This window comes from Marmota monax, unplaced genomic scaffold, assembly GCF_021218885.2.
Source record: "Marmota monax isolate L192 unplaced genomic scaffold, Marmota_monax_Labrador192_F-V1.1 WCK01_AAM20220418_F8-fsc00181, whole genome shotgun sequence".
NCBI classification, from domain to species: domain Eukaryota; kingdom Metazoa; phylum Chordata; class Mammalia; order Rodentia; family Sciuridae; genus Marmota; species Marmota monax.
Window position 1 is genome coordinate 1,711,801 of NW_026694276.1, and position 20,358 is coordinate 1,732,158.

The 20,358-nt window shown below is 52.0% G+C and overlaps 2 protein-coding genes across 4 annotated transcripts; both read right to left on the reverse strand.

The window, feature by feature from the left end:
* LOC124108692 (probable transmembrane reductase CYB561D1) lies at nt 1-10,654 on the reverse strand. Of its 2 annotated transcripts, none has more exons than XM_046467184.2 (3): nt 9,152-10,654; nt 8,499-8,536; nt 1-7,925 (listed from the first exon to the last, which is right to left on the reverse strand). In XM_046467184.2, exons 2-3 carry the CDS (start codon nt 8,508-8,510, stop codon nt 7,422-7,424), a joined length of 516 nt encoding a protein of 171 aa, XP_046323140.1. In that variant the 5' UTR covers nt 8,511-8,536; nt 9,152-10,654; the 3' UTR covers nt 1-7,421. The 2 variants fall into 2 exon arrangements, with proteins under 2 accessions (XP_046323140.1, XP_046323139.1); XM_046467183.2 differs by having other exon boundaries at nt 9,019-10,654.
* Nucleotides 10,655-10,766: 112 nt separating this feature from the next.
* Atxn7l2 (ataxin 7 like 2) lies at nt 10,767-19,273 on the reverse strand. Of its 2 annotated transcripts, XM_046467282.1 has the most exons (11): nt 19,118-19,273; nt 17,166-17,231; nt 16,733-16,837; nt 16,137-16,347; nt 15,603-15,889; nt 14,993-15,075; nt 14,408-14,661; nt 13,386-13,584; nt 13,127-13,248; nt 11,866-12,661; nt 10,767-10,919 (listed from the first exon to the last, which is right to left on the reverse strand). In XM_046467282.1, exons 1-11 carry the CDS (start codon nt 19,242-19,244, stop codon nt 10,905-10,907), a joined length of 2,265 nt encoding a protein of 754 aa, XP_046323238.1. In that variant the 5' UTR covers nt 19,245-19,273; the 3' UTR covers nt 10,767-10,904. The 2 variants fall into 2 exon arrangements, with proteins under 2 accessions (XP_046323238.1, XP_058442300.1); XM_058586317.1 differs by lacking the exon at nt 10,767-10,919 and having other exon boundaries at nt 10,929-12,661.
* Nucleotides 19,274-20,358: the final 1,085 nt, after the last annotated feature.

Sequence of the window (20,358 nt, forward strand, 5' to 3'; positions counted from 1 at the left end):
CACCATGGCATCCAATAAAACTTTATTTATGGACACTGAAATTTTAATTGTTTTTTTTTCCAACCATTTGAAAATGCAAAAACTGTCAGTGGCTCAGAGACTACACAAAACTAGGCAGTGTACTGTTTTGACTAGCAGACCATAGTTTCCAAACTGACAGATTTCAAAAGAAATGTCACTGAGGCTTAGAAGGCAAGAGTTTAGAAATCCCATTACCTAGGCTAGGATTATCTAATTGAAGATTTCCTGGGTCCCTGCAGTCTACATTGAGCTTACTAACAGTACCACAGGAAAATGCTTGGATTGAGGGTTTTTTGTTTTTTTTTCAATGGTGGAAAACTGCTAATTTTAACACATTTTTTTTTATTACCAGCATATTTTCATGTTGCAACTGGCAGTCATCTTAATTAGGGTAAAGTTCTATTCACCTAATGGGCAGGTTAGTATTCACTGACAGTTTGGTGTGTCCTGGGCATTTCATGGAATGAAAGAATGCAGTCCTCACTTTATTATCAGACATAGCCTTTCTGAAATCGGACTGATTCTAAACTCTAACAAGGCAAATTCTTTGGCTAGGCTCTGGATACTTCTGGAAGGGGACTGTCATAGTAAATCCCAAAAAAGAAAAGAATCAGCACCTGTAATCCCAATGGCTCTGGAGGCTGAGGCAAGAGGTTTGTGAGTTCAAAGCCAGCCTTAGCAACTTAGCAAGGCCCTAAGCAACTCAGAACCCATCTCTAAGTAAAATATAAAAAATGGGTTGGGGATGTGGCTCAGTGGTTAAGCACACCTGAGTTCAATCCCTGGTACCCAAAAATAATAATAATTAAAATAATCAGAATTTCTATAATTATACATTTTCTTTCTATTATAAAATCCTAATCATTGTCTGGAAAGTTGTCTTTTTTTTTTTTTTTGAAAGTTTTTTTTTTTTTTTTTTTTTTTTACTTCAGAGGAACAATAAGAGCTGGTGAATCCCCCCCACCCCCCAAAAAATGCCAGTGAGAGAGATGCCTCTCCCAACTAGCCACATCAACCTTATCAGTGAAACGACAGATGTTCGTGTCAGACCTCTCCCATAATCCACATGTGTACAATGTTTCATCTTTGCAAAGCAGTCTTTCCTCTGGCTGACAGTTGGCCAAGAGGATGAAGCTGGTAAAGAGAACAGGCTGGAAAACACTAAGAGTTCTTCCCTCTGCTGTTGGCCTGTGCCAAGCCCTGTCTCTGAGCCTGACTTTTGACACTCCTCTCTCCATTACTCCAAGGAAATCCATTTATCTTTTCAACCCTTCTTGCCTGGCCCCACCCCTAAGCCACAAGAAGTTCCCTAGATCCTGGCCAGGAGGTGCGATTTTGTCTGCCTTGTCTTGTGGCACTTTCCCTTGTTCCTCTTGGGTAGCACTCTGGAGCCTAGGGGAGGCTAATTAGTAACAGCTGCCTTTTAGAACAGAAACCGAGAGTTCAGTGCCTGGGCCAGCCTAGTCTTTCCTCCACCTGGTCTCTCAACTCCTCCCCTTTTTGTATTTGTTATCACTTGTCTCCCAGGAAACCAGTGGTGAAGCTTCACTTTCCCATCCGCTTGAGTCCACCAAGACTCGGGCCCCTGTAGTAGGACCACTGGCTTTTCTGATCATGCTGCAGTGTGTCTATGCTGGGTGTTTCCTTTCCTGTGGTTTAAGAGAAAGGTAAAGCAAGCTCCTTCATTAGGGTTATTATCCACTGACAGGTGGAAGATATCAAATGGTCAAGAAACTGAGACGCGCCCTGAGGCCTTCCAGTGTCTGTTACCTTGGTTATTGTCCCTGGAGCACAGAGGGCACAGAACCATGGTCTAAGAGAACCATATTCAGTGAGTCAGGACATGGAGCCCTGTGGTTAGACTGCCAGATGCCCTCTGGCACTATCATACATAGGCAAAGAATCACTGCCCCCAAATCTGAGTGTGTGTGTAAATGTGCCCACAGTTATGGGGACTGGAATTAGATAGTATCTGTGCTGCTTTTTCCTTACCTCCCACTGCTCCCTCCCTTGGTCATAATTTGTTCTTGGTATGGGCCTAAGCAGAAACAGCATGCCTGGGATGCACTGTGAGAGCCTGGCCTGGTGGTGCACACCAGTAATCCCAGCAGCTCAGGAAGATGAGGCAGAGGGATTGTGAGTTCAAAGCCAGCCTCAGCAACTTATCGAGGCCCTAAGCAACTTAGTGAGACCCTATCTCTAAATAAAATATTTAAAAGGGCTGGGGATGTGACTCAGAGGTTAAGTGGCCCTGGTTCAATCCCCAGTATCAAAACAACAAACAAACACAACACTGTGAGGAAACTGGGAATCTGCTTTCAAGATAGGAGCACTAGGGGGCCATACATGTACACTCTGTGAGATAAGGGTTGGTTCCTCGAATACCACAGAATACCCTGAAATGTTTCCTTAATCTCCTCCTAAGAGAGGTTAAAAACTCATTGGCGGGGCTGGGGTACAGCCTAGCGGTAGTGTGTTTTTTTTAGCATGTATGTGGCTCTGAGTTCAATCCTTAGCATTGCAAAACATTGAAAAAAAAAAAAAAACTCATTTGGGAAATTCTGACAACAGCAGGTGGATTAGAAATGGACCGTTATTCTTGACTGGCCACCTTGGTGATGAGCCAAGTCTTCGGGGTGGTGGTGGGGACTTGTCCCACTGGAGGTAATTTGTGTCTGCTATAGCCTAGTCTGGTGCTGAAACTTCTTCCAACCACCCTCCAGGGCAGTTCTGGGGCACAACCTTCCCACCTTTCAGCTTAGGTCTTCTTTGTGCCTGTGTTGGAGAGAATGGCTGAGGTTAATACCCTCAATGCCTGACTCGTATTTTATTCTTGGATCCCAGGACAGTAAAAACAATCCAGATAAAAAAACAAACATTCAAGCCTCCATACTGCTGTTGCTCCTGTGTCTCTGTGTCCACTCCAGGCAGACTGCTGCCCCTTCTCAGACAAATGGAATGGAAAAGTATCCTTCATCTAATTTGAAATTTAAACAGAACTTCTTTCATGGTGTGTGTGTGTGTGTGTGTGTGTGTGTGTGTATGTGTATGTGTAAGCATGTGTATGTTAATTCCAATGAAGCATTCTGAGGAAAAGGATACCATGATCCTATTTCTAGAGCCTGAAACAGGGAAGGGAAACTAAACCAGGCTCCTGAAGCCATTACAGTTGGATATAAACCCTTACAGTTCTATATCCTCAGTGTTGGGCATGAGGACCTGAGGCTCAGAGGGGTATGCTATCAGCATGGTGTTCACTACTACTGCTCCTCCTTTTACTGGCTTGTGTGCCCTCTTTTCCTTCTGAAGGGCAGAATCAGGAAGGAAAGATTTAGATAGACTTGTGACCAGCAGCTCCTGAATAAGATGAGTTCCAGGCATTTCTGTTTAAACCCAGGGAGCAACTGTAATGACACAGAGATTTGCAGTCAGCCCCACTTAGGGCAAACCTCACAAGTCATGGTCTTGGTGGCATTTCTGGCAGTAGTGGATAAGAGCTAGAAGGAAGAAATGTGTGATCTCTTATGGTGGTCACACAACCTCTCTGAGACTTGGGTCCCCCAAACACCATTATCCACAACTGTTAATTGCCTCCCTAGGAAGCATTAAGGACCAGAGCCAGGCTCAGTGAGAGAGAAAAAGACAAGAACATAGTAATATCACCTGTTTACATTTGTTTAACACTTTGAATTTTCCAAAGCCTGTTAACATTCATTTTCTTATCTAACCCCACAACATCCCTGTGAGGCAGGTCAAGTAGCAAGTGATTTGTCCACACCCACACCAGTGTTAGGGGCTGAGTTGACCCATATAGCAGCTTTCCCAGCTCCCAGGCCAATATACCTTTTGTTTCAAGACACAGTTCTTTATGCCAGCCAAACACAGGAGCATCAGGGGCACTGAGCCAGAAGCCTCCCTGCTCCCTAAGCTTACAGAGGGGCACCAGAAAAGCAGCAGCTGGGGCATCTAGACCAGGGGTCCCATGAAGACCAAGCAGGGAAAACAGAAGGGCAGGAATACTAGAGGTTCAAGGTCCTCAGCCAGCACTATCAACACCTCTCAGTTGAGCATACACTGTGCTCCCGACATATCTTGACCTTTGTCAGGAGCTTGGGCCTGCCTAGTTTACTGAACAGACTCTCAGTGCTTGCTCCAGAGAAGCTTCAAGGTACAGCTAGGAGGCAAGACGCCTGACTCCTTCCTCTCCCACAGTGCCTTCCCATTCTGTTACATTCTGCAGCCCAAGAAGAGGGGGAAGGTGAGGGCTGGCTGACTCAGCCTGCAAGTGCTTAGAGATCTGGAGCTCAAAGGCCCCAGCACCATTCAGCTAATGATTATTATTAACTCTGAACAGGCCTTGGCACAGCAGCCAGCTGGCTCTGGGAGGATGCCTGGATCTCCCACAGTGAGGTCTAGAAAACGAGACCCACGGCAGCCATGCATGGGGGTGGCAGGGTGGGACAATGAGAAAGGACAGACAAGCCAGTGTCAGGGAGTGGCAAAGGGTGATCTGCCTTGTGAGGGGGTGGGGAGAAGGCACAGGCTGGCAAGTGATAGCAGCCTGTCTTGGATAGAGCTGAAAGCCAAGGAGGTGAGGCTGGAAGACTGCCTTAGACGCAGAGCTCCTGCCATTCAGTACCACCCCCAGTCCCTATGGGGCTCAAGGGAAGGGGTGGTTATAGGAATGATGGGGGCTTAGGAGGGGTAGGCAAACCCAGAACGGTAATCCCATTACCATTTGCACTTGGATACAAAACCATCTATATTTCTAATGTCCTCAAGGTTGAGTCTGAATATAATCAAACTTGGAACACTATCAAACATGGAATCAGGACTTAGTGAACTTAATATGGAAATTTGTGCAAATGACAAATTTTAAAATTTTAATCTGAGCACCCTGGCTTTTCTTTAAAAAAGCAAAATAGGCTGACTACTAGCAGCTTTCCCTAGTCAAGGAACAAGGGCAAAAGGGCAGCCATTCGCTTCTCCCCTGAGGCCTCTGCCTGCTGCCGAGGAGCACAGCTAGTGCCCCAGACAAGAACAGATACGGGGGGGGGGGGGGGCGCAGAACAGAGGGTGCAGGAGGCACAGGCAGCCAGCAGCCACTGAGATCCCAGCTGGAGGATGAGTGCCCTGGCACTGAGTTCTCATGGTTGGTCCAGCTGCTGCCCCAGGATGTGAGGGCAGGTGGTGATAAAGGGAGAAATGGGAAGATGGGAGAGAAGGAGAGAAGTCCCTTCCCCACCCCATCTAGCCTGCCAGAAAGACTCTCCTGGTGATCTCCCTATACTCTAGTCAAACCTGCTAAGCAAGAGGAGATGATCTGTGTCCTCATTCTCTCTGCCCTGCTCCTGCCCTCCAGGCCCACTGGTCAGAGAGACAACAGCTGGGTCCCTTCCTTCTGCAGAATATATATGATTCCCCTTCCTCCCAGGGCTGGGAATAGACATCAGATGGCACAGCCCCCGCAAACTCCCGGCTGTCAGCACGCCTGCCCGTCCGCCCACCAGCCCCCGCACCACCTGGGTGGAGGCAACACCTCAAGCAGGATTGGGCTTTCCGGCTTCGCCTGCTTGCTCTCAGAGCAAGCTGGTAAACCTTACCTGGCCCTCCCATAGACAGGGTGAGGCCCTCAGCACTGGTCGTGGCAAAGAAAAAAGAATAATTCCTGGATCAAAATGACCCTAGCTGAGAATCTCATTTCATGCAGCAGGAGTACCTAGAGGTTCAAGGTCCTCAGTAACATTTCTTTCAACTTCATACCATGTTGGATAGTTTGAGAACAGAAAGAGGGCAAAGAGACAGGCACAATCATCCTCTGTACAGCATGGGCCTCCCTCGGATGCTCAGTGTCTAGAGAGTCTAGAGAGCTCCTGGGAGATGCTCAACTCACCCAGGAGAAGTATAGTGAGGACCACTGAGAGAAGACTTCTGCCCTTGTAGTCCCCTTTCCTTTGCTATTTAATCATACCAGCTTCTTGTTTCTGAGGCACCTGGAGAGGAGGCTGGGGCATCCAAGTTACTGACATCAAGGACCAGGCCTCTCTCTGGTCCTGGAAACTGAAGCTCCAGCCTCTATAATCCAGGCCAACCAGAGTTTCCAGTGGGCTGTATCTCCCTGCATAAAAAGCTGCACAGCAGCTTTCCTGGCTCAGCTGTATTCAGTTCTTGCCGTAATCTAGGGAGGTCCCATCTCCAAGTGAGCCAGACCCACAGCTAACCAGTCTGGCATCCAATCTTACCACCAAGGGCAACCTGGGGAATGACTTTTAGGAGGGGTCTCTACAGGAAAGAGAATCCAGACTGGTTGGCACCAAACTCAGCCCCTTTTGGGGCCAAAGAGCTGGCAGAAGACTGACAAGGAGAGAAGGGAAACAAGGAAGACTTCAGTTTCCTCAGACCACATTTCCTTGTCCCTTATTTTGTTCTAAAAGCTATGTGCTAAGGCAAAATCCTGAGTCCTAGGAATACAAGATGCTCAGGACTACTTTGCCCTGAGAGTAGATGTCAGGGAAAGGAGCACACCCAGGTTTTGAAGCCTAGATCCTGAGGTGGGCTGAAGGAAGTTCTCAGCGGAGCTAAGGAGCCCAATCAGGAGTGAAAGGCATGGTTAAGTCAATGCACTTCTGCTCCTCCAAAAACTTTAAAGTGACTTTAGTGCCTTCGCCATCTTGGAGTCCTCACTTGGGCCCCTTATCACCACAGTGCCTAACCTTTGTTCCCTGATCCAGGGGACAAACTGGCATAGATTTCTGAAGACTATGAGGGCTGACCTGCCCCTCCAGGGGAGTAAAGGGAGAATGAATGTAAGAATTATATCCTGAGTCTGCTAAGTGGGCCACATAGTCCCATACTGGGAGGGGGTTCAGTGACATCAACCTGACAGACACTGAAGATTAAGAGATGAAAGGAACTTAGAGATTGTTCAGATACATTCACGTCACAGATGAGGTCCTGAGATATAGAACTTACCTAAGGGTGTACAACAGAGCCTAAGAGAACCATAATCAAGACCCATGGCTCTCTCTACTATATCACATTGATTTCATAAAAGGGACTTAAATATCCATGGCTACCCTTCATAACTTATAGGAACCCAACTCTTTATCAGGCACACAAGCAAGAAATCACCACCACCACCACCACCACCTAATACTTCTGTTTCCCATCAAGAGTGGAGGCTTCAGGCTCAAGTTCTCCATCACTTTCTACTTGCATCCAGTGTACTTCCCCATTTTGGCCCACTGAGTCATCCCTCAACAACAGCCATTTTTGCAGCACCTGGCCCAGCCATTAAGTGCAAAAACTCAACCACTTCTGAAGTGGGTCCTTTGAAGGTCACCAAGGAATGATTGAAATCCAAGGCAAGTATTCCAACCAGATTCAGAGTTCAGAAGCACTCACATATCCATTTTCTTCCTTGGCAAGTAGGAGCTGGAGATCTGGTGCATGATCACCAGGGCTGGGTAGAGGGACAGTGCCAGACACAGGTACCAAGCTGCATCTCTGATCTGGGCCTGGAACCACACTGAGTACATGCCCAGAATCACTGTAACTGTAGCCATCAGGTAGACCACCAGTCCACATGTCAAATGGTAGAGCTTGAGGCGAGCCACCCTGGAGACCCTGGCTGCCCGGGGACAAAGTAGGCAGAGCCCACATAGTGCCTGGCCACCAGTAGCCAGTAATGTCAGTGCTCCTAGCCAGCTGTGCCAGGATACCAGATGGGGCAGCTCACTTCGGATCTTGCTGGAGATGATGAAGCCCAGGCCTAGGGCAGCGCAGAGAATGGCTAGGGTCTGCCCTGCCCAGTGGAGCCAGATCCAGGCCTTTCGGGAGCAGAAGAGGAACACAGAATGCTCAGGTGAGAAGAGGAGGATGGCCTCAGCCATGAAGAGGCAGAACTGTGAACACAGGAGAGGGCCAGTGAGCCTGAGGTCTGGCTTGGCGGCCTGAGAAAAAGGAGGTTCTCTCATGTGTCCATGCAAAGAGGACAAAAGGTAGAGGCTAAGAACTTCACCAAGACCTTCTGCTTCATAAAGTCAGCCTTGGAATAACTAAGAATTAGCACTTCAGTGCATGTGTCATCATTCAGGCTAATATCCCCCTCCCGTTTCTTGGCCAGTGGAACAGTTCAAGATGTTAAACTTCCTCCTGACCTTTGGGGGTAAGGGAGGCCAATAACTGGATATTGCCAATTCAATATCCTCCTTTCAGGCCCCATTGGAGAAATATGTTCCATATCCACCCATCCTTCTCAACCACCTGACACTTTATCTATGGCCCAGCCCTCCACATTTCCCAATCCCACAGGCTGCAGGGAAAAAATGAGGCCCTAGCTTCTCCACCACCTCTCTCCTTCTTCTCCTCTCGGTATCTTAGAAAAGGCTGAGCCTTCTAAAATCTGGATGCTTCTTCAGAGGTGAAGCTAAGCTTATCTAAACAAATTAGTTGCTGATAGAATCGCCCAAACTCACCGCCAAGGCCATGAATACAGGGTGCCAGGAGAAAAGACCTAAGAATCAAAGAGAACAGGCTGATGGTTGGGGTCCATTGTTTCTGCCCATGTGGCTAAGTGGACCCCAAAGAATCTGGTCTCAGTGCAAAGGTCAGCATACCATCCCCAAGCCTAATCAAGAATCAGGAACTCAGGGCAAAGTGAAGAGGCCAAGAGGGCCACCCTGAAAACACACAACTTGGCCTGAGTTCCTTATTCGGCACCTCTCAGTTGTCAGTCCAGTCCTCAGCCTCCCTCCTTAACTGCATGTTTCATCAGGATGCATCTGTTCAATCGTTGGCCTTTTCCCCCTACAGCATCCAAAGTCCCACGTTTCCAGGATTCCCCGGGCCCCGCCCACTAGGCTCTTAAAACCTCTCAGTGGCTCGCCCTTCCACTGCTTATGGGGTCCCCCGCTCCACATTTCTCAGCGCACTCCAGCGCTGCCCCTCCAGCACCTCGGCTCCGCCCCCTCCCGTGGCCCCGCCCCGCACACTCACTGGTTCCTGGCCGGGACAGCGCAGTCAGGAAGATGGTGAAGCCCAAAGCTACCAGGTGGGCCAAGATCCCACTGCCTCTCCGTAGCCAGCGGGTCAGTCTCGGCTCCCTCGCTGGAGCGGGAACCAGACCTACCTCCAGGGGCTGCATGGCCGTGCTGGGCCGGCCCGCACAGTCCAGCTGCCAGAGCAGTCTTCCGGGTTTGCAATCGCGGAGGCGGTTGCGGCGGCTGCAGGAGAGGCTCCTCCCGAGGGACGCCGCCGGCAGTGCGGCAGATACGCCCACAGCGCCCTCTGGGGACTGGGGGAGAAGGGCGTCTGCCCAGAGGGTCTGCTCCCCTGAGACCCCTCACAGGACAGCTTGCAGCCCAGCTTCTTTGTAGCTATGTCTACAAGGGCCTGTATCTCAAGCCGTCCATGGAAATTACTTATGTGGCAGCTGATTTCAGTGAAACCACTTGGTATGGTGACCCAAGAGTGTGAAAGTGGTGTTGTGAGCAGCTTCCCAGAAGTACTGGATTGCCCTCGCTGTTCACTCTCCTATTATTTTCTCTTCTGGTTTGTTAAGGGAACAAGATTCCCCCCTGCCTAAAAGCAAGGAAGAATAAAAGGAAAGGACAAGGACAAAAAATAGTGCCTGTATGTTGTGAATTTAGGTTTGAAGAGCAAAGGCAGGAGATGCAAGTCTCATCCCCCATCTGCACAGTAGCTGTCCCCAGAGATACTCGGAAGAACTAGGGCACTCCCAGTCCTTGCCGCCCCCACAACAGCTGCTCAGCCCTGAGGAGCAAGGTGATCCTCAGCAACCAAGCCTCCCACACCCCAAGTTCTGCAAGTGATCTCCCTTTCCCCCTCCCATATCCAAAAAAGATGTGGTCCAACCCAAGGAGGCCGTACCTGGAGAGGCTCTACTAAGTCCTTAAGGGAACACCCACAGGCCAGGAAGAGACAAAAACAAGCTGTCCAGTATAAATCAAGGACATCCTGAGAGCAGTTCCTAACTCAAATCAAGCTTAGGTGGTTGAGAAAATGAGGTTGCTGTCAGACACAGTGGCACACACCTTTAATCCCATCTACTCAGGAGGCCAAGGCGAGAGGATTGTGACTTTGAGGTCAGTCTCAGCAACTTAGCAGGGCCCTATCTCAAAAGTTAAAAAATAAAAAGAGCTGGGATGTAGCTCTGGGGTAGAGCACTTGCCTAGCACGCACGAGGCCTTGGGTTCAATCCCCAGTATGAAAGAAAGGAAGGAAGGAAACAAAAGGAAAAGAGGCTGCTGGTAGGAAATGGGAAAGGGAAGGGATAGCTGAGAAACTGAGGCACTTATTTGGAGAGGGATGGAGACCTACAGCTGCTGAAAGTCCAGAAAAGCACCACAACCCAACTCCCACAGACTTGGGGCAGAAACCCAAGATACAGCCAGAGGAGTGGCTCTCCCCACCCTCCAGTTTTCCTTCCCAGTGGGACCAGAGATTCAGGGGAGCCTGCTAAGAGACACATGCCCATCATCCTATCTGAAAAAAAGACTCTCCTGTGATACAAACTCCAGAAGTGTGTGTGTGTGTGTGTGTGTGTGTAAAAGACACCTATTTCCAGGCAAATACTGGGATCTGGAGTCTGGTTGCCTATCATCTCAACCTCCTAGGGTGTGGTTGGGGACAGTAAAGATACTCATTTTGCTACATTGTTTTTCTTCCTTTTCTGTGTTTCTGTTTTTATATTTTCTTAGCAGCAACAGAACAGGGAGTCAGTCTTGAGGTATTTTAAAGAGTTTTTTTTTTTTCTTAAAAAAAAATAATATAAAGTTATAAAAAGCGGCAGCAGCCTGGGGCCCGGATCTGGAAGGGAGGAGGTGCTGGCGGCTCCATTGCAGTGGGCAGGCACTTTCTTGTTAATGGGCTTTTGACTGTAGGAAGACAAGAGGCAAGAGACAGGATCAGGGTGGGGGCCTACCAGTTGTCCTACCCAGTGAACTGGGTAAACCAAAGGGCTAACTCTTGATTTCCTTCTGCTGGCCTGGTAAGTCAAACAGAGCAAGAGCAAGGTGAATGCCAGTTCAAAAGGGGTGGCCTGGAATTGAGGCTGGAGAGCACACATGCACACACACACAGAGTTAGAACCACAACAGCTGTCAAATGTGCTTTCCTGTGGGTGTCAGGGAAGTCAGTATGCATCTGGCTCATGCCTAAATAGGGAGAACATTTCTCTGTCCCACCTCCCATGAGACCCTCCTGGAAGACATCCCATGGACAGACCAACAGGCGATTCCAGAGCTGTTATCAGAAAAGACAAAGAAACCTAGCTGCAGCTTTACTAGAAACCCTGGAGAACCTGCCTATCATTATAGAACCTGGGGGTGGGCACTCATGCTTATGTGGACCTTGAGTTATGAACTTGCCCGTCAATGCCACAATGCCTAAAGGAAGAACCAAAAAACAAGACACCAGCCCTCCCACCTGGCTGCTCAGCATGTTGAGCCACAGCTCGGGGACCCAAACTCCCTTTCCTTCAAGGAACAGAAGTACTACCAGGCTCTGGAATGGGAGCCACAGCCAATTCAGAAAGAAGTAGCCCTTTGATTACAGCAAAACCTAGGGCAGGGGTGCTCAGCATGTCTTGAGAATAAGGGAGAGGACTATGGATAGGGGAACCATTTGGCAAAAGTGAGGGTTGCTTGCAAAGGGCTAACCTACCTCTGTCTAAAGTAGATGGCTTAGGAACTCTTCCCCTTTCTTCCCTTCCCTGCATAGCCATCTACCTGGCACTTTCTCCATGTCAGGTACCCACTGTGTTCCCCACCTCAGCCTTTCTGACCCCTCTCTGCCACACTTTCCAGGAAGGTGGGCTGGTACCTTCAGTGTAGAGCACTTCTCCTCAAAGGCCAGGGCCGGGCCCGGCTTCTTGCGGCGCACAGAGCAGGTCCCTTCAGAAGGGGCACCAGCCTGACAGTGCTTGGCCTTCACTGGCCGGCAGTAAGTGGCCAGGTTTTTCCGCTTCTTGGCTACCTCTTCCTCAGAGAGGCAGTTGGTTGGCAGGGCCTTGGCTGGGTGTCCAGCTGCTCCCCGGTTCTCCAGCTGAGAAGCCTTGACTGGTGTGGGGAGTGGATGAGGGGAACCCCGACAGTCCAGGGGTCCTGCACGCTTCACTCTTGGACCCACAGTCCCATTAAGTCCCATGCCCAGGGCTGTTTTAGTCTTGGCCGAGAGACCCCGGCAGCCAGAGGGTTTGCCTTTTCCAGTGGGCTCCAGGATACATGTCCGTTTGAAAGTGGTGGGACCAGGGGACAACTTCCGCTTTCGCGAAGGGGCCTCCACCTCTGCCCCATCCTTGCCTTTGGATGACTTGCTAGCCTTGGAAGGCGGCAGCTTGCTGAAGGACGGGGATGGCGTGTTGGCAGGCAGTGGTGAGGTGATGGCCTGGCTGCCGCCCATGCACTCCGCCTGGCTGCAAGCGGCTGCCACACTGGGGGAGCCTGCAGTGTAGCTGGGGACAAGGCTGTCCTTGGTGGGGGGTGTGGAGACTGGGCAGGCGGGCCTGGGGGGTGGGCCTGGAAGTCGGGGGCAGCTGCCCATGGAAGATGGGCTCAGGGGAGCAGATAAGGGGGAGGTGACAAGGTGGGATGGAGGTTCAACCGCCGGTGGGATCTTCCTGCAGTAAAAAGAGAGCCCCACTGTGACTGCCAAGCGAATAAGAGGGCCTCCCCAACACATACCAGTTTCTCTGCCCCGCCTAGAAATGGCCAGCAGAGCCCCAGAGTTGCTGCCATCTGCTGGGAGACACTGGAATTGAGGGTTAGAAAGAAGGCTCAGGGAAATATATACTCAAACTGTATAAAATATGTGAACTAGTGTGCAGACTCATAAACAACTGCATTTTAAGACTCTACTTGAGCATCCCCTATCCCAAGTTACCTAAAAGGTACTGCCAGTGATGGCTAAGGGTCTAAATTCAACCCCAGACCACCCACCCATTCATGCCCTGCTCCAGGCTGCCAAAATCCCCCACCCTGGCAAACAGCCGAGGCACAACAAAGAGCATGTGTGAAAGATTTGGGTTTCTGAAGTCTTGTTCACCAAGGCCTGGGAAGGGGCATTCCAGGCCCAAGAAACTCACTTCCACATGTGTGAGCTGAGGTGCCGTTCCAGCATGGAGCTGAGTGCTGAGCAGAACCGGTCCAGCCGCCGGCTAAACACATAGCATCCTGGGCTCACCAGCCGGCTCCCAAAGGTACAGAACTAGAGGTAGAAAAAGGTCGTGGTTAGTGGGGCCTGAGAAACAGGGAGGGCATCTGCACAAAAGATCTGACCTCTCCCCATACTGTGGGCCAGGAAGGCTGGCCACCCCCACCCCAGGCCCTGCCCCAGGTCCTTACCGCCTGTGGCCGCGGGGGCCGGGTTGCATAATGGCAGTCAGGGGAGAGGTGGAGGTCCTCAGATGTCCCCTCCTCCTCACTCTCCTCGCTGGAGGCCTGGGCCCCACCCCGGGGCAGGGGGAAGGGGAACAGGCCTGGGTCCCCATCACCACCACAGGGGCCTTCATCATCCAACTCACTTTCAGAGGAGGCCCGGGACCTGGAAGGGCCAAAGGGGATGTGAGGGCAACATGACTGGTGTGGGGTCAGGGTGGGGGAGTCCCTGAACCCGCCAAGCTCAAAAAGCCAGGGCAGACACCCTGCTGGGCAACCAGAGGAAGGAGGATAGGACAGGAGGGCATGATAGAGCTCACAGAGTAAGAGACAAGAGCCCAGGGCCACAGCTCCCAAGGGATTCTCTTCCCAGCCCCTTCAGTTCCCAGGCCCTGCCTCCTCAGGGGAAAAATCTGCTCCCGATTCACTTCCTTCAGAAAATCTTCGGAGCTTAACTGCACCCAGCTCTGGTCAGCCCAGTCAACTCTCTCAACCCCCTTCTTGCATCACATATTCCTGTGAGCCTGTCTGGGAGCTGAGCCTGTGTTTCGTGTCTGTCCCTCATGTTACAGGCAAAGAGGCGTGTGTGTCTCCTTCGGCAAGGCAGGCTCTCCCCGGGATCCAGCGCAGCCTCTGCACACGAAGGGGCCAGTGAACGAATACATGGTAGGACTGCCTCACCCAGGACCCTAACCCTTTCAGCTCCCTAGTGAAAGTCTTGGCCTATTGGAAGTAGCTGGGAAAATGTTCATATCCTGGTATTGGATCTGGCACACCACAGAGAGGCTAGGGTATTGTGGTAGCTTGGGCAGGAACAGGGAAATCACCTGCTTCCACACCACTGCCAGGGGCCTAGGTATCCCCCCACATTCAGGGTGGAGTGAGCACATCTTGCAGGACAGACACCTCCTGCACCTGTCTTCAGGGGTCCCTGGTGCCTTAGGGGCCAAGTATCCCCAAGTGAGATGTGCGTTGGATCCTGGACATACCTGGGCAGTGCACAGTATGGGTAGGTCTGCTTGGTGCGAGCAGAGAAGGTGCTGCTGGCAGCAGCCACAGCTGCCACAGCCTGGACTGAGGACGAAGATTCCTGGGAGGGGCGCTCAAGCACTGGCTCCTTGCGCCCTGGGCTCTTCTCCTTAGGAGACTCTCCTTTGCGGGAGTTGGCCTTCAGCTCTGCCACTAGCACATCAAAGTCCTTGGCCCGGCCCTGGACCTCCCGGCGCTGGTGTACCGAGTGGATCTAGAATACAGCAGGGTGGAGGGTGGGGAAGGGGTGTGAGCTGAGAAGTGAGGGGTGGCTGGGTGCTCTGGCCTGGGCAAGCAGAGGGGGGTGTGAGTGTGTTTGGGATATATTTGTGTGTCTTTGTTTTACTCCCCCATGGAGCCAAAATCCTGTTTTGGGGTGGGAGAACCTGGAAGCTACTCCCTGCCTGCTGCTCCCATCTGCAACACTGGGGTGGCCTCCTCTTCCCTTCCCAGCCTCATCCCTGGATAACATCTAAATTCCTTTCCTAACCCAGGTCCTGTGTCTGTGTTAGGCTCCCTCTCCATGCAGTAGAAATCGGGGTTACCTTGCAGGTCAACAGGCGGGTACAGATCTTTTTGGTCTCTGGATTTATGACCCCACACTGCCTATTGAGGTCGCACTCCTTCCCTGTGGGGAAAGTGGTTCCAGTGAGCATAAAGGCCATTTCTTAGAAACCTATGGGAGAACCTGGCCTCTTCCTCCAGGGGCCTGGGAAGAACTGGCTCTAAGGTGGAAGAGCCTCCAGCCCTCAGGTCTGAGGCTCCCCTTGCAGGAAACTCTTCAGGGTATCCAGATCTCTGCAGGGTGTGTGACCCGTCCCTGTCCCCAGCCCTAGCCCAGGCATTTCCAGCCCACAGCAGGGCAGCACCTATCAAGAAGCAAAAGCAGCCACAGGAATTTAGATGTAAGAAAGGAGGTAACAGTCAACTGCCAAAGGGGAGGAGAGTAATTTCACCTGCTTGGACATAGACAAGTATCCTAGATTAGGAGACCTGGGCTAGAGAAGCTTTCCTTGGATCAAGGAGGTCAAGAGGTAACAGGGCTCCTGTACTCTGTAAGCTGTGTTGGTCAGGCCCGGTCCTTCCTGACTTCCAACCCATCTGGCCCAGGGTCAAAGCAGCCCAAAGGAGCCCCACAGGACCGCAACTACTCACGAGCCATCTTGCGGTGAGTTTTGGGGGGCAGCCTGGCCCCACCAGGCTCCTTCTCTGGGGGGCTGCCTTCGGCCCGGTGACTGGAACCCTCACCAGGGATTATCTCGATGCTCTCTCTGCCAGGAGGTTCTTTAGAAGGGAGAGCCATAGGGGCTTTTCCAGGGGAGTCCTTAGGGAGGCTGCCTGGCTGGCTGAGGAAAGCAGAGGGTGGGGCCACCCTGATTCCATGTCCATCAGGCTTCGGGAGACTGGACATCTTCTCCAGATTCACCACAGGCACGAAAAGGCTACACGTGGAGAGAAGGTATGGGCTGGGGGGTGGGGAGGCTGGGCCTGGACCCTAGCCCAGAGCCATCTCCTTCCTGGCCCTGAAACTTGGGTGGGCTCCAGGAGGTATGTTTAACATGGGAAAAGGGAAGCCCACATTGCCTGTAACACATGGGAGGGAGCTGCAGATGGGGTTAGCTGCCTCCACTGGTGTCAACCCCTCCCTGGGTCAGGGTTGGTCTTGGGGAGTCTCCAACCTCTTCTTACCAGAGGTTGTCCTTCTGGGTCTTCTCAGGAGGCTGATGGCCGCGGCTCCGGGACCCTTGGCCCTTCTCCCTGGAGGAGGTTTTGGTGGAACCTGGGGCCCTACAAGCTGGGCCCTGCCCATTCACTACATGGCATTTCTGAGAGCTGGCAGGGGCTGGAGGTGGGGGTGGGGCCCGGGTATAAAGCTTGCTGAGGGGCCCATGTCTTCTTTCTGTCACCAGGAGGTGGAGAGAGTAATCAAGGTAAGTGGTATAAACTGCCTCCTTCCCCAGCCTCCTAACCTCCCCGTAGACTCGAATCAGAGAATCTGAGTTTCCATAACTTAGACTGTGAATTTGCCTCCTTCCCTTTTTACTTTGAGCCATCAAAACTCAGTATTTTAGACCCAGCTTCCTGAACCTCTTAAGTCCACTGGATGCCAGCAGTTTGTTTGAACAATAAACCCTACCCCCACCCCACAATGCTCTGAATCTACCTCCAGGTCCTTCCTATCCCTAGAATTGCCCTCTACTACCCCATATGACCTCCCAACTGACCCTGTGCTAAGAGTTCCCTGTTCCACCTTCCCCTTAGTTCCTCCCTGGGGCTCCTCTCACCGCAATGCTTCTGGAAAGCCTGAGGCTTCACCACCTGGCTGCAGTGGTTACACACAACCAAATAGAAGTCATCATGGGCAGGGCAGTGCCCGAAGATAGACATGTCTGCAATGACAGAAGCCCTTGTCACTGGGGCTGGGGACTCCATTCCCTGTAAGATCAGAGAGCATTCCCACCCCACCACTTTGAAGGCACTTCACCTCCCAATTGATGCTCCCAGTTCTAGGTTTCATTCTAATCAATCCCAAAGTATATGGGCGCCAATCACCTATAGCTAGTATCTCCAAAGACAGGTCACAGGAGCCAGGGAAATTGGCTGACTCAGATCTAGCAATGAGGATCCCAAACTTGCTGCTTCAAGTGAGTGTGGTGGCAGAGGGGAGGGTGGTCCTGTCTGCCCTGAGTTCCAGCCCTAATGTGTGTTAAGTCCTACCTTCTTTAATGAGGGTCATAGCATCCAATTTCTTCATGTTTTTGCTACTTTCCTCCAGCTCAGCCCCTGGAGGAAAAACACAGCTCAGAAGTCCACCCCCTTCCCAGATCCCCATCTCCTACCCAAGTGGGGCCTGCAGCCCAGCACTGAGAAGCCCATCTCCCTAAAGAGTTCTTGATACTCAAAATCACTAGGAGAACCTTTCGGTAGATCCTGCTCAAGTTCCCATTTTCCCTTCACCTGCTGTCTCTGAAATAAGCTAAGAAGAATCCAGCCACCTGTATTATGGACCCTTTACTCCAAAGGCATGGATCAGTGTTCCACCGCTGACTAGTTGGATGAATGTGGGTAAATATCTCTTTTCTGAGGTTCAGTTCTCCACTTAAAATGGAAATGATCCTAATTTTTTCCCTGGAGATCTGAGTCCCTCCATGAGATTTCTCACAGGGGTCCTGTTACTCCTTGACATCCAGATACCTCCCAGGTAACCACCCCCATAAACTCAAGTTTGCTCCACCTGCGTTAAAACAGCATTGTCAATGTTATACCCAGTTTCTAAGGTCCTGACCTGATAGAACGGTCACAGACCAGGGAAACTGCTGCCTTTGACCCTTTTGGCATCTTCAAAGACTCTTTGGTCAGTTACCAAGCCCATCCCCTTCTTAGAGGGGCTTTGCTCAGGGCTGCCCTTGTACCTCAGTTTCTGGGTTAATGACAAAAACATCTTAGCTGCAAAGCATCTTTTTCCCCATCCCCCTCCCTTTCTCCTCCCCCTCCCTCTTCTACACCCCCTCCCTGTCCCTTGGAAAAAAAAAATCAATTCTGAGTCACCAAACCCATCTGACTCCATTTCCGGTTCTCAATGCACCCAGACCCTGACAATGGCCCCATCTTTGCCCACCCAGCATGGGCCAGTTCCAGGGTAGCCTGTAGCTCCCACTTAGATCTGCTTTCTGTTACCTACTAACAGATTTGCCCCTTTCTTAGATGAGAAGAATGTTGACAATCTTATATAATGTCTACACATAAGGGGTTGTGAGTTAGGCATTCATGAGACAAGGGGCAGCTCCCACTCTTTTTAATCAGTTAAATCCAAGTGTGGGGAATGATGGACCCAACACCACTGGGAGTCAGATGTCTCAGTGGAGAACAAGTGTCATTAGAGACCGCTCCATGAGGTTTTCTCCTCCACCCCTTCTCACTTGCAAACTTCTTCAGGGGTGTGATGCCTGCTGTCACCTCCAAAGGCCACGAGGCCAGGTGCTCCCTGGGGCCCAGGAGACAAAGATCAGAAGAAGGAGTTATAGGCCCACTCACCAAAGGCACTCAAGAGCCTACAGAACGTAGGAAAGAGCCAAGAGGTAGGGCAAGAGACCCAGGAAAGGACAGAGGACTGAAGGCATGGATGGATGGACTGAAAGAGGGAGGGTGTGAGGGAGGACAGATAGAAGGATGGATGGAGGAACTATGCGGAGGGGGCGGGGGTCCAGAAGCACCGCAGCCGTCAGGCAAACGCCAAAAAGGAGAAGGAAATGTGGGGCAAAAGGCAAAAGAACAAGAGCTTGGGGAGGGGGGCACAGAAGTGGGGTGCGTGGGAAACACGTGGAGAGGACTGTTGCGGATGGAGACAGCTGGAGCAGGTGCACGAGGGGCGGGAGCTGGAGGCCAGCAGACAAGAAGAAAGATAAAGACAAGTAAATGTGGAGGCAGGTGGTGGCACCGGCAGAGACAGAGGTGGGCAGGGTGGGTTGAGAGCGGTGAGCCGGCGCTAGGACCCGGAGGCGCGAAGGTAACAGAGCGGGCGGGCACTAGGACCCGGCGGGTCCTTTGTTTGGGGGGCCGGGGAGCCGGACGGCGGCTCCAGTCGGCGGCTCCCCTCTGCTGGCGGGGGCCCGGAGGGGGGGAGGGGAGATGGTGATGGGGTCCCCGGACTCTACGGTGGCTGTACTCACCATCAGCCGCAGGCAGGTCGGCCCGCTCCACCCACGAGCTCCAACTCTGTCCCGCGAAGTCATCGAGACTCGGCACCCGCCGCTCCAGAGCGGCCATTGCTGCCGCCGCGCGTTCACGCACCGCCATCACCGCCGCGGACGCGCGCCCGCCCCGGCGCCGCCGCCGCGCGGCCCCCTCCCCCCTGCCCCGCCGCGGGCACGCCTCCCCTCTCCCCCTACCTTTCCAGTTCACTCTCTGCGCAAGCACAACTCAGGTCGCCTGCCCCCTCCTCCTCCTCCTCCTCCTCCTCCTCCTCCTCCTCCTTCCCGCATAGCCTTCTGGGAAATGTAGTTCCAGCGCGGGTTCTGTTTCCTACGGAGTTTGCCGCAAGAGCCCTTCCGAAAGGCACGTTTGCAGGCGGAATAGAAAAGACCAAAGCCCCAGGATCCCCTCTCCTAAATCTTGTGCACACATTCTCTGTACCACGAGTCACTCTCCCAAGCTCACTACATACACACCCAGCCCCAGACCTCTCTCTGCCAAAGAAGCCCCTCTAAGCAGTGCATCCGCCAGCTGGCTGGCGCCCCTTCCCGGGCTGGCGGCCCAAGAAGCGACTCCGCTCCCCGGTAGATCGAATAGGGTAGGTGCAGGGAGGTGGGCGCTGTGAATCAGAAGGGCAAGGGGAGGGAGTCTGTAGGATGTGCTGAAGGACACAGGGGTTGGTGTGGGGGAGGGCCTCGGCCCCTGTGTAGTTTCTCCTCTGTGGGAAACCCCCGTTGCCCTAATGCAGGGCAGATGATTGGAGTACCGTTGTCTGGGTTTGGGAGGACCTGGCTGAGCTGATCAAGATCACCTGTCAGGATGACAGAAGGCTATCTCCAAGCCAGAGCCAGCCCCAGAACTAGGGTGGCCCCGAGGCTGCTGGGTTTTGCAGCGTCTTTGCTGATCCGTCTCTCTCCTCCTGAGAACTGCGATCGATACCCTGCACCGCCTCTTCCCAAACCCTGGCTGGACCCTGACTCCATCCATCATTTTGGTTTCTTTTTCTAATGAATATTTTCTCTGCTACAAGGGCTGCTACTGAAGCCTTCGCATAGGAAGATTTCTCATCAGATTTGTCATTTTCCTTGCTAAGGCCTGGAAAGTACCTTAATCATCCACCTCTTTCTTCTCCGCAGCTGTTAACATTTTATTCCCATCCTCACACAAGAGACAAACGTCTTCCATCTCATTAGAAAAGAAATACTAATCCTCTTTTTTC